Source organism: Heterodontus francisci, chromosome 7 (genome assembly GCF_036365525.1).
Source record: "Heterodontus francisci isolate sHetFra1 chromosome 7, sHetFra1.hap1, whole genome shotgun sequence".
Taxonomy (NCBI): domain Eukaryota; kingdom Metazoa; phylum Chordata; class Chondrichthyes; order Heterodontiformes; family Heterodontidae; genus Heterodontus; species Heterodontus francisci.
Window position 1 is genome coordinate 16,037,825 of NC_090377.1, and position 15,726 is coordinate 16,053,550.

General features: G+C 43.0%; 1 protein-coding gene across 4 annotated transcripts in view; it reads left to right on the forward strand.

The window, feature by feature from the left end:
* The window catches only part of adcy5 (adenylate cyclase 5), a 481,143-nt gene that overhangs the window by 444,934 nt on the left and 20,483 nt on the right, over positions 1 to 15,726 (forward strand). For all 4 annotated transcript variants that reach the window (XM_068034839.1, XM_068034838.1, XM_068034836.1 and 1 more), the window contains exons 14-16: positions 2,148 to 2,312; positions 4,008 to 4,183; positions 10,201 to 10,227. In XM_068034839.1, the coding sequence (XP_067890940.1) occupies positions 2,148 to 2,312; positions 4,008 to 4,183; positions 10,201 to 10,227 (368 nt within the window). The remainder of the gene's footprint in view (positions 1 to 2,147; positions 2,313 to 4,007; positions 4,184 to 10,200; positions 10,228 to 15,726) is intronic.

Sequence of the window (15,726 nt, forward strand, 5' to 3'; positions counted from 1 at the left end):
GCGCCTGTGGAAGAGTCTGTCACTCTAGAATTGGCCTTTATAGCCACTCCAGGCGCTGCTTCACAAACCACTGACCACCTCTAGGCGCTTACCCATTGTCTCTCGAGACAAGGAGGCCAAAGAAGAAGAAGTCATTGTATCATTAGTTAATAGGAACAGTCTTTCCCTGTCTAAACTAACTAAGCCTGTCATAATGTTGTACACTTCTATGAGTTCTCCCCTCAATCTCCTCTGTTCCAAGAAGAACAAACCCAGCTTTTCCAACCTAACCTTGTAACTAAAATCCTCCATCCCTGGAACCATTCACTTGGTTGTCCATGTGTCTCAAATACCCAGGAATCTGTATGCCCAATATGGGGCGCATTCTCTCTCGGGGTAGTTTTAGCATTGGTTGATGCTGTGAAGCACCCATTATACCAGCCAGATCTTCCCTTCAGTTGCCTCTTACAGAAAGGAAAGTTGGTGCTGGTGTCTAACAGACGGCTGATTCATTATCACCTGTTCTTTTTTCACCATTGCCCAAAGTTAGAATTACCTCCTCCCCTCTTTCTCCAAAGGTACACAATCCACTTGCCAAAGCCCAGGCAGCTTAGATGTAGATTGGCAGGAGCCAAAGGTTGGAAACCCACCCGTGTGCCAATGGTAGAGTACCAATTCAGAGCAGGTAACTCCTGACCCTCTGGTGCTGGTCCTACCTGTTAGGTCACTGGTTTGGAAGTAACCATCAGGTCCCAACAGTGAACCAAACTGGCTGGTCAGTTACTAATGATAGCTGGGACTACCGTGGTCACCTGGAGTTACTGTGAGCAGTCTGGGCACCACACCTTAGAAAGGATACATTGGCCTTGGAGGGAGTGCAGCGTAGATTTACCAGAATGATACCTCGACTCCAAGACTTAAATTATGAGGAAAGAGTACACAAACTAGGATTGTATTCCCTGGAATTTACAAGGTTGGGGCGGGGGGGTGGGGGGGGGCGGGTTTGATCAAAGTTTAAAGGTATTAAGGGGAACAGATGCAATAGATTGGGAGAAATTATTTCAGCTAGTTGAGGAATCTAGGACTAGGGACCATAGTCAAAAAATTAGAGCCAGACCTTTCCCGAGTGAAATTAAGAAACACTTCTAGACACAAAGGGTGACAGAAGATTGGAACTCTCTTCAGCAAATAGGAATTGATGCTAAATTAATTGTTAACTTTAAATCGGAGATTGATAGACATTTTGTTAACCAACAAAAGGCGTTAAGGGATATGGGAAAAAGGCGAGTATATGGAGTTAGATTGCAGATCAGCTAAATGGCCTTCTCCTGTTCTTCTGTTTCTTTCTGGCTCAGCTCGGTCTCTTAGTGCAGTGGTTATGTTTCTGGACCAGTTCAAACTTGGACTAACAGAATCAAGTCTGGAGTTCAAATTCATGGCTCTTTGACAATTGTAATTTAAATAAAAAGTGGGTATCAGTCATAGTGACCATGAAACTGTTGGATTGCCATAGAAACCCAGCTGCCTGTATTGCATAGAATTACATAAAATGTCCAGCACAAAAACAGGCCCCTCATTTGGTCTGTGCCATTGTTTATGCTGCACGCAAGCCTCCTTCCACACCTTTTCATCTAAACCTATCAGCATATCCTTCTATTCCTTTCTCCCTCCTTGTGTTAGCTAGCTTCCCCTTAAATGCATCTATGCGGATTCACCCCAATTACTCCTGATCAACTGATTCACTAATATCCTTTAGGGAAGGAAGCCATCTGTCCTTAACTGGTGGGAGCCTATTTGTGACTCCAGTCCCACAGAAGTATGGTTGACTCTTAACTACCCTCTGACATGGTCCAGCAAACCACTCTGTTATATTAGGAATGGGCAATAAATGTCAACCTTGCCAGCAATGTCCACATCCCGAGAATGAATAAAAAGTGTGTGTATGTGTGTGTGCATAATTCACTAACCAACCAACACTCGACGCTTTAGGCTCACAGGCGAAAGATATTCACTTGGGTGAGGCAGTACAGGGCTGGGGAACTGAATTCCAACATGGAAAGGAGAAAGAGGACAAGAGTGGAGACAACTGGGGGGGAAAGACTTAGTTACGACCCAAGGCGAATTGCATAAAGTGACCAATGACGTTTTACTTTGTTTCGTCCCTTCAGTTTGTGTGCAACACCCAGGATTTGCACGGCTGTGTGGCTAAAGAGTACAACATCACACCAAGCAAAGTCAATGCGTGTCACGTCGCCAATTCCTTCTCCAACTACAGTCTGGACTTAGAAACAGGATTCTGCGGGGGAAAACAACCCAACTGCAACTTCCCTGAGGTACATGATTGCCTGATTCAGATATCATAAAGTGATACTGCACAGAAGGAGGCCATTCAGCCCATCATGACTATGCTGGCTCTTTGAAAGGCCTATCCAATCAGTCCCATCCTCCCCCAATCTTTCCCTATAGTAATTTTTTCCTTTGCAAGTACATATCCACAGATGCTTATCACATTTTTCAATAAGTTTTCACTCCCAGTAATTAACATTTGCCCATAATAATAAACTGAAAATATGGACTTACATTTTAATTTGGGCTCCAATTTATATGTTTGAAATTTCTTTGATGTCAGATAGGTGGGAGGAGCCTTATAAATATAATCATTTCTTACTGATTCAGACAAAGGTGATGAGGGTTGTTCCTGGTGTTGGAGCACTGAGTTATGAGGAGAGGTTGGGTAAACTCCCCTCCAAGACATACACCACTCCAACCACTGCTGTTCCTTCATTGTCGCTGGGTCAAAATCCTGGAAGACCCTACCTAACAGCACTGTGTGTGCACCTACACCACACAGATAGCAGCGGTTCAGGAAGGCAGCTCAGCACCATCTTCTCAAGGGCAATTAGGGATAGGCAATAAATGCTGGTCTAGCCAGTGACCCCCACATCCTGTGAATGAATTAAAAACAATGAGGTTGGACTCTCCAAACAGGACAGGATGAATGGAGGGAACCAAGGTGGGTGAGGGGTGGGGGGGGTGGTGGGGGTGTGATACCATCAATGGGTGAGTGGGGATTGTTGAAGTGCATGAGGAACTAAATTGGAAAGAAAAGAGCACTGCTTCAGTTTAAACCAGGATAAGGGGACACAGGGAGATGGTGACGTAGTGGTAGTGTTACTGGGCTAGCAATCCAGTGACCCCCCCTCCAGGGACGTGGGTTTAAATCCCACCATAGCAGCTGGTGGAATTTGAATTCAATTAATTAAAAATCTGGAATTGAAAGCTAGTCTTAGTCATAGTGCCTTGAAGCTGTCATTGATTATTGTAAAAACCCATCTGGTTCACTTCTGCCCGAAGGGAAGCTGCTGTCCTTACCTGGTCTGGCCTTGCTAGTCCCATGAAAGAATATATTTTATTAAAGGTGCAACTAGTAAAGGGCAAGCTTAGGATCAATGGCAGGAAGCCCTTCTTCACACAAAATGCGTGATGAATACATGGAATGGGTGGGTTTATGGCGACTGAAATTGGATGGGTGCAGAGATGCAAAGCTGGCAGTATCGCATCGGTCGGCCATTACACCCCATCCCATATTCAGTTCTGTGAACCTCCAATACAACTGGAGATGGGGCTTGTCCTAATACAGCTGGCAGAAGTGATTCTCCCTGTTTTTTCATCTCCACCCCCGTCCAATTTTACCCCCTGAAACTCTGGAGTCAGTCACGGGAAAGTGCGACACGTTGATTTGGAGGGATCACATTGAGATCAGCATTCTCTCCTGTTTGTATTTATATTAGTGATCCATTCTGTGAAGTGTTTTCAAATGTCTTGACATCATAAAGTGCGATATCAATAGGAATAATATCATTATTGTCATTATCATTAATATTATTAATATTGCTGGGGGAGGCTAACAGCCCTGGACAGTAATGGTACGATTCTGGTATGTTAGTGAACAATGAGTGAGAGTGATTCCCTCTTTGTACAAGGAGATCAATTCTAACGAACCCCTTTGTCTCCTTTCTCTTGGGCAGTACTTCACCTATTGTGTGCTGCTGAGCTTGCTCGCCTGCGCTGTGTTCCTGCAGATCAGCAGTATTGGAAAGCTGGTCATCATGTTGGTCATTGAGTTGATTTACATCATAATGATGGAGGTGCCCGGGGTCACCCTTTTCGACAACGCAGACCTACTTGTCACCGCCAACAGTCTGTAAGTAGTCAGTTTCAAACTCTTTCCCTTACTTGTTATCCACATTCTAGTAAATTTAAGGTGATAAGTTAATGAAGCTGTTTGAAAGGAAGCTTTTGGGATCCTTGGCTCTATACATAGAGTCATAGAGTATACAAGATAGGAGGTTTTAGTAAACCTTTATGAATCACCGGTTAGGCAACAGCTACGTGTCCCATTCTGGGCACCAACCTTTAGGGGCACAGTAACAGGAGGAGGCCATTCAGCCCCTCATGCCAGTTCTGCCACTCAACTCGATCATGGCTGATCTGTACCTTAACTCCATCCACCTGCCTTGGTTCCTTAACCCTTTAGGAAGGATGCAGAGGAGACTTACTGGAACGGTACATGGGAACATAGGAACAGGTGGAAGCCATTCGGCCCCTCAAGCCTGTTCTGCCATTCAATGAGATCCTTGCCCCATAACCCTTAATACCTTCGGATAACAAAAATTTAACAGTTTTAAAATCGACAATTGGTCTAGCATTAGTTACAGTTTGTGGAAGAGTTCCAAACTTCTACCACCCTTTATGTGAAGAACTGTTTCCTTATTTCAGTCCTAAAAGGTCTGGCTCTAATCTTTAAGACCATGACCCCTAGTCCTAGACTCCCCAACTAGCAGAAAGTTTCTCCCAATCTACCCCCGATCTGTTCTCGTTATTACCTTGAAGACTTACATGGGATGAGGAACTTCAACTAAATGGAGAGCCTGAAGAACTTTGATTGTTCTTAGAGCAACAAAGGTTATGGGAATATTTAATGGAGGTCTTCAAAATTATGGCTTTTTTGATAGGGTGAATAAGGAGAAACAGTTTCCAGAGGCAGGAGTGTCAGTAGCCAGAGGACACAGATTTAAGATAATTGGCAAAAGAACCAAAGCGGAGATGAGGAGAATTTGTTTTACACAGTGAGTTGTTGTGATCTGGAACACAGTACCTGAAAGGGCGGTGGAAGCAGATTCAATAGTAACTTTCAAAGGAGAATTGGATAAAAACTTGAAATGGAAAAATTGGCAGGACAACAGGGAAGTGAGATTAATTGGATAGTTCTTTCAAAGAGCTGGCACAGGCACGCTGGGCTGAATGGCCTCCTTCTGTGCTGTACAGACAGGTTAAGTGACTGGGCAAGAACATGGCATATTGAATATAATGTGGGGAAGTGTGAAGTTATCCACTTTGGAAGGAGAAGTAGAAAAGCAGAATAGTCTTTACACTTTACATGTAACGGAATTGTGGAATATGTTACTGGGAAGACCTTTAAGAGAAGATACAATGAATGAATTCATGGCACAGCTGTATTCATTTCTGGAGAGAGGGATGTTGAGGAGCAGGGGAATATTCTGTGTTATGTGCAATGAGATTGTAAACACATTCTTTATAAATGCATCTAAAAGTGTCTCAACGACTGGTGTGCACAGAAATTCTCCCCCCAATGTGAGAACATGGCTTGAGCACATAATCTAGACAGACACTCCTAGTGCAGGACTGAGGGACATCTGCACTGTTGGCGGTGCCTTATTTCAGATGTTAAGAGTTAAACCCCGTCTGCCCTCTCAGGTAGGTGTAAAAGATCCCATGGTTACTATTTCAAAGACCAAGAGAGTTCTCCCCAGTGTCCTGGTCGATACATACCACCCAACTAACACTTAAAATAAATGATCTGGTCATTATCACATTATTGTTTGCAGGACCTTGCTATGTGCAAATTTCCTCCATTATACAACAGTGACTACACTTCAAAAATACTGTAAAGCACTTTGGGACATCCTGAGGGTGTGAAAGATGCTATATAAATGCAAGTTCTTTTGTTCTCTAAGTGGAGGTTGATCTGTCCAAAAGATGGTCAGATTGGGTTTAGCTTTAATGGCTTTTCTTGTTCCTAGAAACCCTTACATTTAATGTGAGTGTGGGGAGCAACGCTTTACAGGGTATTATCTGTTTACTATCTGTTTCCTAGATTAACTTCTGTGTCCCCATCCCTCCCCAAAGGTTTTATAAAATAGTGACAAAATATGACCATGGTATGTGTAAGGAGTGAGTCAACATGTCAGCAAATCTGATGCAACAATTATGTAAAGGTAGTTGGAGAAGTTATACAAGGAGTAATGGTGTTTGCAAGATCATTGGTTTTATTTTTAACTCATGAGAGCTGGAAGATTTCTTACATTCAAAAACAAAACAGCAAGTATGACATAAAAGCAGCAAATGCTGACAATATAGATGTGTCAGCAGCTATAACAAGTGAAGGCTGTTTGATGTGCCGTGTGTCAATGTTTTATGTTGACACATATCAATAAGCCTGTTGTGTATGGCCAGCATTTTCCAGCTTCCTTACAGTTGTCTTGCTAACTCGGCAGATTCTTCCCGTACTGCATCGACTTCTCCATTTGCTGTTAAAACCAAGGCACTTTCTGCCTCTCCAGTGATGTTTAAGAATCTTGGAACTACCTGGCAAAGAACAGGGAATTCTTGCAATGTCCTGACCAACAGTCCTCCCTGAACCAACACTGCCAGAGAAATAGCTCATTGGTCACTCAGAACAAGTGTGACATACACGCTTTAGAAAGATAGACAGTCAACTTACTTTTTAAAACACTTTGTCCATTAGCAGTGCCACAGTTCATGACACAATAAGAATTGTAAACATGGGGGTGGGGAGGGGGGAGTTTTATAGATAAAAAGAGCTTGCCTTTATATAGCGCCTTTCACGATCAACGGATATTCTTTACAGCCAATGAAGTACTTTTATGAAGTGCAGTCAATGTTGTAATGTTGGAAATGCAACAGCCAATTTGTGCACAGCAAGCTCCCACAAACAGCAATGAAATAAATGACCATATCATCAATTTCAGTGATAATGGTTGAGGGATAAATATTGACCAGGACACCAGGGATAACTCCTCTGCTCTTCAAAAATAGAGTCTTTGGATCTTTGCCTTCCATCTGAGAGGACGGGCAAGGTCTCGGTTTAACATCTCATTGCAAAGGTGGTACCACTAAAAGTGCAGCACTCCCTCAGTACTGTACTGTAAAGACCTGCTCGGGTCTGCAAATGAGACCCGACCCGAGCTCGACAGAACCCCATTCGACCCCGAGCCCGACCCGGCCCAAGTCCTTCCATTTCTTCCCACGTCCGACCCGACCCGACCCGACCCGACCCAAGCATCAGTTAACCTACCTTCTGTTTTTCACTTTGTTCCTTACCTGCACAAGCTTAAAATAACTGGAACAAAACCACCATTAAAGTCCAAAAGTAAATTAACATTAGAGTCACTTACCTGAGGTGGTGATAGAGCGTTTCTGATCCGGCCTGGCCCGAGCCCGAATGCCGGACCCGGAAGTGTGACCCGACCCGACCTGAACCCAACACATGTCGTCAGGTTTGGGTCGGGTAGCAGGCCTTTACTGCACTGGGGGTGTCAACATAGATTTTGTGCTCAAGTCTCAGGAATGGGAACTTGAACTCATAACGCCTGACTCAGAGGGGTAATTTGTTTTTTGTTGCACACCAAGGCTCTGTACAACTGTTTAGTTTAGTTTAGTTTAGAGATACAGCACTGAAACAGGCCCTTCGGCCCACCGAGTCTGTGCCGACCATCAACCACCCATTTATACTAATCCTACACTTATCCCATATTCCTACCACATCCCCACCTGTCCCTATATTTACCTACCACCTACCTATACTAGGGGCAATTTATAATGGCCAATTTACCTATCAACCTGCAAGTCTTTGGCATGTGGGAGGAAACCGGAGCACCCGGAGGAAGCCCACGCGGTCACAGGGAGAACTTGCAAACTCCACACAGGCAGTACCCAGAACCGAACCTGGGTCGCTGGAGCTGTGAGGCTGCAGTGCTAACCACTGTGCCACTGTGCACCTCGACACCTAAATTCCTTTGCACCTCTACACCTCCTGGTCTCTCACCATTAAGAAATTATCCCGAGTTGTCATTCACTCAGTGTTGCATTATAACATATATAACATTATGGTGAAAGGGTTAAAGTTCAACTCAGTGAACTGTCGTAAGGACCATGTTCTGGTATCTCTCAGCATCTCTGGCTCACAGGCAGAAGCTTGGGTGATGCCCAAGTCAAACAATTAGCCTTAAATTCAACATTTCAAATATATTTTAAAAAGCTTCTGAATGATGGGTTCTGATTATTATCAAAAGGACAAGGTAGCTTATGGTTCTGTTTTACTTAAATAACCAGTAACTGGTCGTTCAGTCAACACTATCACGAACAATGCATTTGTCCAACTCAAATATTTATTTTACACATTTTACTAAAACCCCCAATGACATTTGAAAATGAACACATGTATTTTCTGATTGATTTTACATCCGATTACCATTGTCTTGTGAGCAGCATACAATATACTTGTGAAATGTTACTGTTTAACGCAGTGAATTATTAGCGCAACAGAAGGAAGTGTACTAACTGTGGCTGATTAACGAGTAGAATCATAATGGGCTTTTGGAGTGAAATGTAAATGTGAATTGTGTTGATTTGAATTGGCCCCATAATTCATAAATGTTAATCTGAGGAATATCTGTAATTACTGGTGTCTTGCCCCCTTTGCTGCTTTGTGTTTTGCCACATTTGCTCCTGAAAGGCAGATTGTAAATAGGCACTCTAGTACTGAAATCTCGCCCACTGCCACATTGGGAAGTTCTGCTCCAGTGATAACTTCATGAGGAAAATAAACACAGGAATATTCTGGAACTTCCCAGCAGGACAACTCAGCTTTCGATAAGGAAAATCAATTGAGGTTTTGGGCAGAACCGAACAATAGTGCCCACAATGAATTAGTTGGGGTAATTTTCCCTTTGAGCAATAACAGGTTTGGTGCCTTTAAAAAAAGACCTGCATTTATAGAGCACCTTTCACACCCTCAGGATGTCCCAAAGTGCTTTACAGCCAATGAAGTACTTTTAAAATGTAGCCACTGTTGTAATGTGTAAAACGCAGGAGTCAATTTGCACACAGCAAGCTCGCACAAACAGCAATATGATAAAGGCCAGATAATCTGTTTTTTTAGTGATGTTGATTGAGGGATAAATATTGGGACACTGGAGAAAACTCCCTTGTTCTTCCTCAAAATAGTTGTTTTACATCCACCTAAAAAGGCAGACAGGGCTTTGGTTTATCATTTTATTCAAAAGATGGCACCTCTGTCATTGCAGCACTCCCTCAGTATTGCACTGGATTCTCAGCCTGTATTTTTGTGTTCAAGTCTCTGGATTGGGACTTAAACACACAACCTTCTGCTGCAGAAGTGAAAGTGCTACCCACTAAACCATAGCTGACTTCTTTTGCTTAAAAGGTTCTCTTTTAAACACTTCTCCCAAATTTTGTTTCCACTGAAGTCAAGCCTGCCCTGTCAGGTGGACATGAATGACCTTGTGCCACTATTTCGCAGAAAGGCAGGGGAGTTCTCCCTGGTGTCCTGGCCAATGTTTATCCCTCAATCAACATCACAAAAGAAAAACTAGATTATCTAATCATGTAGATTGTCTGATTATATTTCACATTACTGTTTGTGAGAGCTCTCTGTTGGCAATTTGGCTGCCATGTTTCACTACTTCACAACAGTGACTACACTTCAAAAGTACTTCATTGACTGTAAAGCGCTTTGGGTTGTCCTGAGGTCCTGAAAGGCGCTATATAAATGCAAATCCTCTCATCTCTTTCACAACCCAGAGCCTCTCTGCCCAGAATCATGATGTCAGTGGAGTGCAGCTTCATAAGCAGCAGTTTTAAGGCATAACATTCTGTATCAAGATGTCAATTGAGGGACGAAGTGCTTGCACAGATATCTGACTGATAGGAGGAGTGTAATGTAATTGTAAAACCATTCTTTATAAACACATTGTGTGCTTTGGAGGAAATTTTCCAACCCGACCCACAAGAATATTTAGAATAATTTGGGAGCAATTCACAAAGCTATAGTTTCATGTAAATTGTTCCTAACTGATTCTTTCTTTTCCTCTCTAGTAACCCCTCCAATGCAACATGGACTTGGTGAGTATGAACCTGAGTATGATGTGTTTAATATAAATACAAGTTGGCCAGTTTAGTCCTCAATAATGTTGTGGACTTTGTGGTAGAAATAATGGTGAGGCTATCAGCTTTCATTGTTATTAAAGTGTAAATCGGAGAGCAAATTTGGCAGCCACAAGTGCGTAGTAAAATTCAGAAACTGGAGGTTGCTGTCCCAGATGCCCTGCTCCTCCAGAAACTTCGCTAAACTGGTATCTCGCTGAAAGATAGGGTATTGAAATACATGGTTGCAGTAATTACATAATAGATACCCAATAAACACGACAGAAATAGTTAGGGCTTGTCCTTTCAAGAGTAAGTGGATTTTTAATGATGTGGTAACAATTACTGCCAGTTCTGTGGTACTGAACATTAACTTTTACAAGTGTGGAGTCTCAGTCCTTCAGATTTTAATTATTGTTAGAACAATTTTTTTAATTAATTTTTTTTTAAACTTTTTCTTTCAGTCTCTTTTATCTCTCTGTTAATTCCATCTTACTTTCCCCTGTTTTTTCTACTTCCTGTACATGATTTTACATTGAATTATATATTATAACTTACACTTCCTGGTTTAGACTTTGCGCGGCTCAGTAACGATTCTTCAATTTGATTGGGTAAGGTGATATACAGTTGTTCACACAGGTCCCAGAGTGTAAGTGTAATAAATAACTGGTGCTATTCGTTCCCAACTAAAAGCATAAATGGAACATTATCTTCGCATAGAACAGCAGAGGAGAGTAAGAAGAGGCCTGTTGTATTTTTCCAATTATGGATAACAACTGGTCTAAAATGGCTGAAAGAAAAAGGCTTTGGTGATCACGAAATGCTTTTTTAAAAAATGTGACCCCTGCCATATTGGCATCATATAGCACTGTCACTAGATGGCCAACAAATCTGACAGCTCAAATACATCATATTCTGCATGCTCCATGTTTTAGTTGTGGTTGGGTACGACTTCTTCTTGAGCAAGGCCTGAAAGGGTTACACTAGCACAGTTTAGCAGTTGAAGTTTGCTTATTTATATCACCAACAAGATTCATTTCCTCACCTCACCACTTTCAGGTCAATAGTTATTTATTCTCCAATTTGCTGGTATAATCTAATGATAAATGAAATTAATTTTTTGCAATGTGTACAAGAAAATCAATGCAAGTGGAAATTAAAGGCCAATGCCTTTAAAACAGTTGGTATTTGTTATTTGGTGTTGGTGGGATTACTGGCAGTGAGATTACATAGAAGTTACAGCACAGAAACAGGCCATTTGACCCAACAGGTCCATGCTGGTGTTTATGCTCCATATGAGCCTCCTCCTACTCCTCTTCATCTCACCCTATCAACATATCCTTCTATTCCTTTATCCCACAATCTTATTGTTTGGCCTATAGTTCTGGTCTCCCCCACAACCGGAAACATCTTCTCTATACATCTACTCTATCAAACCCCTTCATAATCTTAAAGACTTCTATTGGGTCATTTCTCAGCTTTCTCTTTTCTAGAGAAAAGAGCTCCAGCCTGTTCAATCTTTTCTGATGCTTAAAACCTCTCAATTCTAGTCTCAGTCCTGCAAATCTTTTTCTCACTTTCTCCAGTGCTTCTCTATCCTTTTTATAATATGGACATCAGAACTGCACACAGTACTCTATGTGTGCTCTAACCAAGGTTGTATACATGTTTAACATAACTTCTCTGCTTTTCAATTCTATCCCTCCAGAAATGAACCCTAGTGCTTTCATATGGCCTTACTAATCTGCATTGATACTGTTATTGATTGTGCATCTTGTTACGACCGAAACGGGAGTGATGCACTGTCAATTCAGTCCCATCACTCCACAGGTCACAGGATATTATTAAAGTTTTCCCACCCAACCAGAAAAACAGCCAAATTAAACACTCTAGTAACCCCCAGAATAAAACAGACCAAACCAGAAAAGTCCTGGGGAAAATTGATGTACAGAGAGATTTGGGTGTTCAGGTCCATTGTTCCCTGAAGGTGGCAACGCAGGTCAATAGAGTGGTCAAGAAGGCATACGGCATGCTTTCCTTCATCGGACGGGGTATTGAGTACAAGAGTTGGCAGGTCATGTTACAGTTGTATAGGACTTTGGTTCGGCCACGTTTGGAATACTGCGTGCAGTTCTGGTCGCCACATTACCAAAAGGATGTGGATGCTTTGGACAGGGTGCAGAGGATGTTGCCTGGTATGGAGGGTGCTAGCTATGAAGAGAGGTTGAGTAGATTAGGATTATTTTCATTAGAAAGACGGAGGTTGAGGGGGGACCTGATTGAGGTGTACAAAATCATGAGAGGTATAGACAGAGTGGATAGCAAGAAGCTTTTTCCCAGAGTGGGGGATTCAATTACAAGGGGACACGAGTTCAAAGTGAAAGGGGAAAAGTTTAGGGGGGATATGCGTGGAAAGTTCTTTACGCAGAGGGTGGTGGGTGCATGGAACGCTTTGCCAGCGGAGGTGGTAGACGCGGGCACGATGGCGTCTTTTAAGATGTATCTAGACAGATACATGAATGGGCAGGAAGTAAAGAGATACAGACCCTTAGAAAATAGGCGACAGGTTTAGATAGAGGATTTGGATCGGCGTAGGCTTGGAGGGCCGAAGGGCCTGTTCCTGTGCTGTAATTTTCTTTGTTCTTTGTTCTTTAGACATCAACAAATTAACTATTTATTAAAAACTAAATCCTTAAACACTATTAAGATAAAACTATGTCTAAAGACCTTATAACTTCTTATTTTAACCTATCTCGTCATTCACACATATACACTCAAAAATCATGGTTAACCGGTTTCTTTTTAAACAAATGATGTTTTAAAAATTAGCTGTTTCTCAAGAATAAATAAATCTGTGGATTAGGTTCCTGATGGGTGAGGTATTCTAATGTAAAAATAATCAATTGCCACTTAAAGTCTCCACGCGGATTTGATGCAATAGTCTCGTAGTAGATAGGCATTCAAAGCACTTCAGCTGCAGCAGGCATCAAACAGTTCTTTCAATGATGAGCACAGCAACAGGTCTGCTTGAATTTTAAAGCCAACAGTTTCTCAGTCGAAACTTTACTTCAGCAATACTAACGGTCTCTTCAAAGGGTTTTTTCCTCCTTAGGCTATTAACTCAGCCTGGAGCTCCTTGTAGAATTTTTGCTGAGAGCAATAGACAGCTCTTTTTAGGAGCATGCTTTGCTGGTGAGTCTCTCAAAACTGGTTTCAACTGGTTTTTCCACACAATTAAGTTGAAACATTATACTATGTGACCTCTCTCTCCTCCTGTGGCCTCGGCAGCAAGTGCAGCTGGCACATTGTGCCTCAGAAATCCAAAAGCTTCTCTCTCTGTCTTAAAGGTACACTATTTTAATCTGAGGAGAAAATAAACGCGGTTCCATGACAATCTGGACCACTCAATCCCTTTGCTCCTCTTCCCCATTTAGATGATCTTTAAAAAAATTCATTCACAGCATGTGAGTGTCACTGGTAAGACCAGCTTTTAATGTCAGTCCCTAATTTCCCTTTGAGAAGGTGGTGATGAGCTGCCATCTTGAATATAACTGAGTGATTTGCCAGGCCATTTCAGGGGGCAGTTAAGACTCAACACATTACTGTGGGTCTTTCTTTGGCCTCCTTGTCTCGAGAGACAATGGGTAAGCACCTGGAGGTGGTCAGTGGTTTGTGAAGCAGCGCCTGGAGTGGCTATAAAGGCCAATTCTAGAGTGACAGACTCTTCCAAAGGCGCTGCAGATAAAATTGGTTGTCAGGGCTGTTACACAGTTGGCTCGCCCCTTGCGCTTCTGTCTTTTTTCCTGCCAACAGCTAAGTCTCTTCGACTCGCCACTCTTTAGTCCCGCCTTTATGGCTGTCCGCCAGCTCTGGCGATCGCTGGCAACTGACTCCCACAACTTGTGATCAATGTCACAGGACTTCATGTCACGTTTTTAAAGCGGAGACATGGCTGGCCGTTGGGTCTGATACCAGTGACGAGCTCGCTGTACAATGTGTCCTTGGGGATCAAGCGCCGCTGGCTCAGTAGGGTGCATATGCTGGGGATGTCGGCCGCCTCGAGGACTTCTGTGTTGGAGATACGGTCCTGCCACCTGATGCCAAGTATTCTCCGGAGGCAGCAAAGATGGAATGAATTGAGACGTCGCTCTTGGCTGACATACGTTGTCCAGGCCTCGCTGCTGTAGAGCAAAGTACTGAGGACACAGGCTTGATACACTCATATTTTTGTGTTCCGTGTCAGTGCGCCATTTTCCCACTCTTTTGGCCAGTCTGGACATAGCAGCGGATGCCTTTCTTGTTGATTTCTGCATTGAGAGACAGGTTACTGGTGATAGTTGAGCCTAGGTAGGTGAACTCTTGAACCACTTCCAGAACGTGGTCACCGATATTGATGGAAGTTAAATTCATTGGAGGCAGCCGCAATCCTGTCGATGAGTCTCTGCAGACACTCTTCTGTGTGGGATGTTAATGCAGCATCGTCAGCAAAGAGGAGTTCCCTGATGAGGACCTTCCGTACTTTGGTCTTCACTCTTAGACGGGCAAGGTTGAACAACCTGCCATCTGATCTTGTGTGGAAGAAAATTCCTTCTTCTGAAGACTTGAACGCGTGTGAGAGCAGCAGTGGGAAGAAGATCCCAAACAGTGTAGGTGCGAGTACACAGCCCTGTTTCATGCTACTCAGGATAGGAAAGGGGTCTGATGAGGTGCTGCTATGTTGAATTGTGCCTTTCATATTGTCATGGAATGAGGTGATGATATTTAGTAGCTTTGGTGGACATTCAATCTTTGCTAATAGTCTGAAGAGACCATGTCTGCTGATGAGGTCAAAGGCTTTGGTGAGATCTATGAAAGAGGGGCATCTGTTGTTCGCGGCATTTCTCCTGTGGCTGGCAAAGGGAGAACAGCATGTCAATGGTGGATCTCTCTGCTCGAAAGCCGCACTGTGCCTCAGGGTAGACATGTTCAGCCAGCTTCTGGAGCCTGTTTAAAATGACTCGAGTGAAGACTTTCCCCACAATGCTGAGCAGGGAGATTCCACGGTAGTTATTGCACTGTGTGTCTGACGTCACATATAGACCAGACCGGGCAAGGATGGCAGATTTCATTCTCTAATGGCCGTTCATGAGCCAGGTGGGTTTTTACCACAATCCGGTAGTCTCATGGTCACCATTACCAATGCTAACTTTTTCGCAGAATTACAAAATTTCGCAGAATTGTTACAGAAGGAGGCCATCGTGTCTGCACTGGCTCTCCAAAACAGAAAATCATTTAGTTCCATTCCCCTGCTATCTCCCTGTAACCCTGCACATTCTTCCTTTCATACAAAAGTCTAATTCCCTTTTGAAGATTTCAGTTGAACCTGCCTTCACCACACTCTCAGGCACCGCATTCCAGAACTTAACTACTCGCTGCATGAACAAGTTTTCCTCATGCCGCCTTTGCTTCTTTTAACAATTACTTTAAATCTGCAAACTC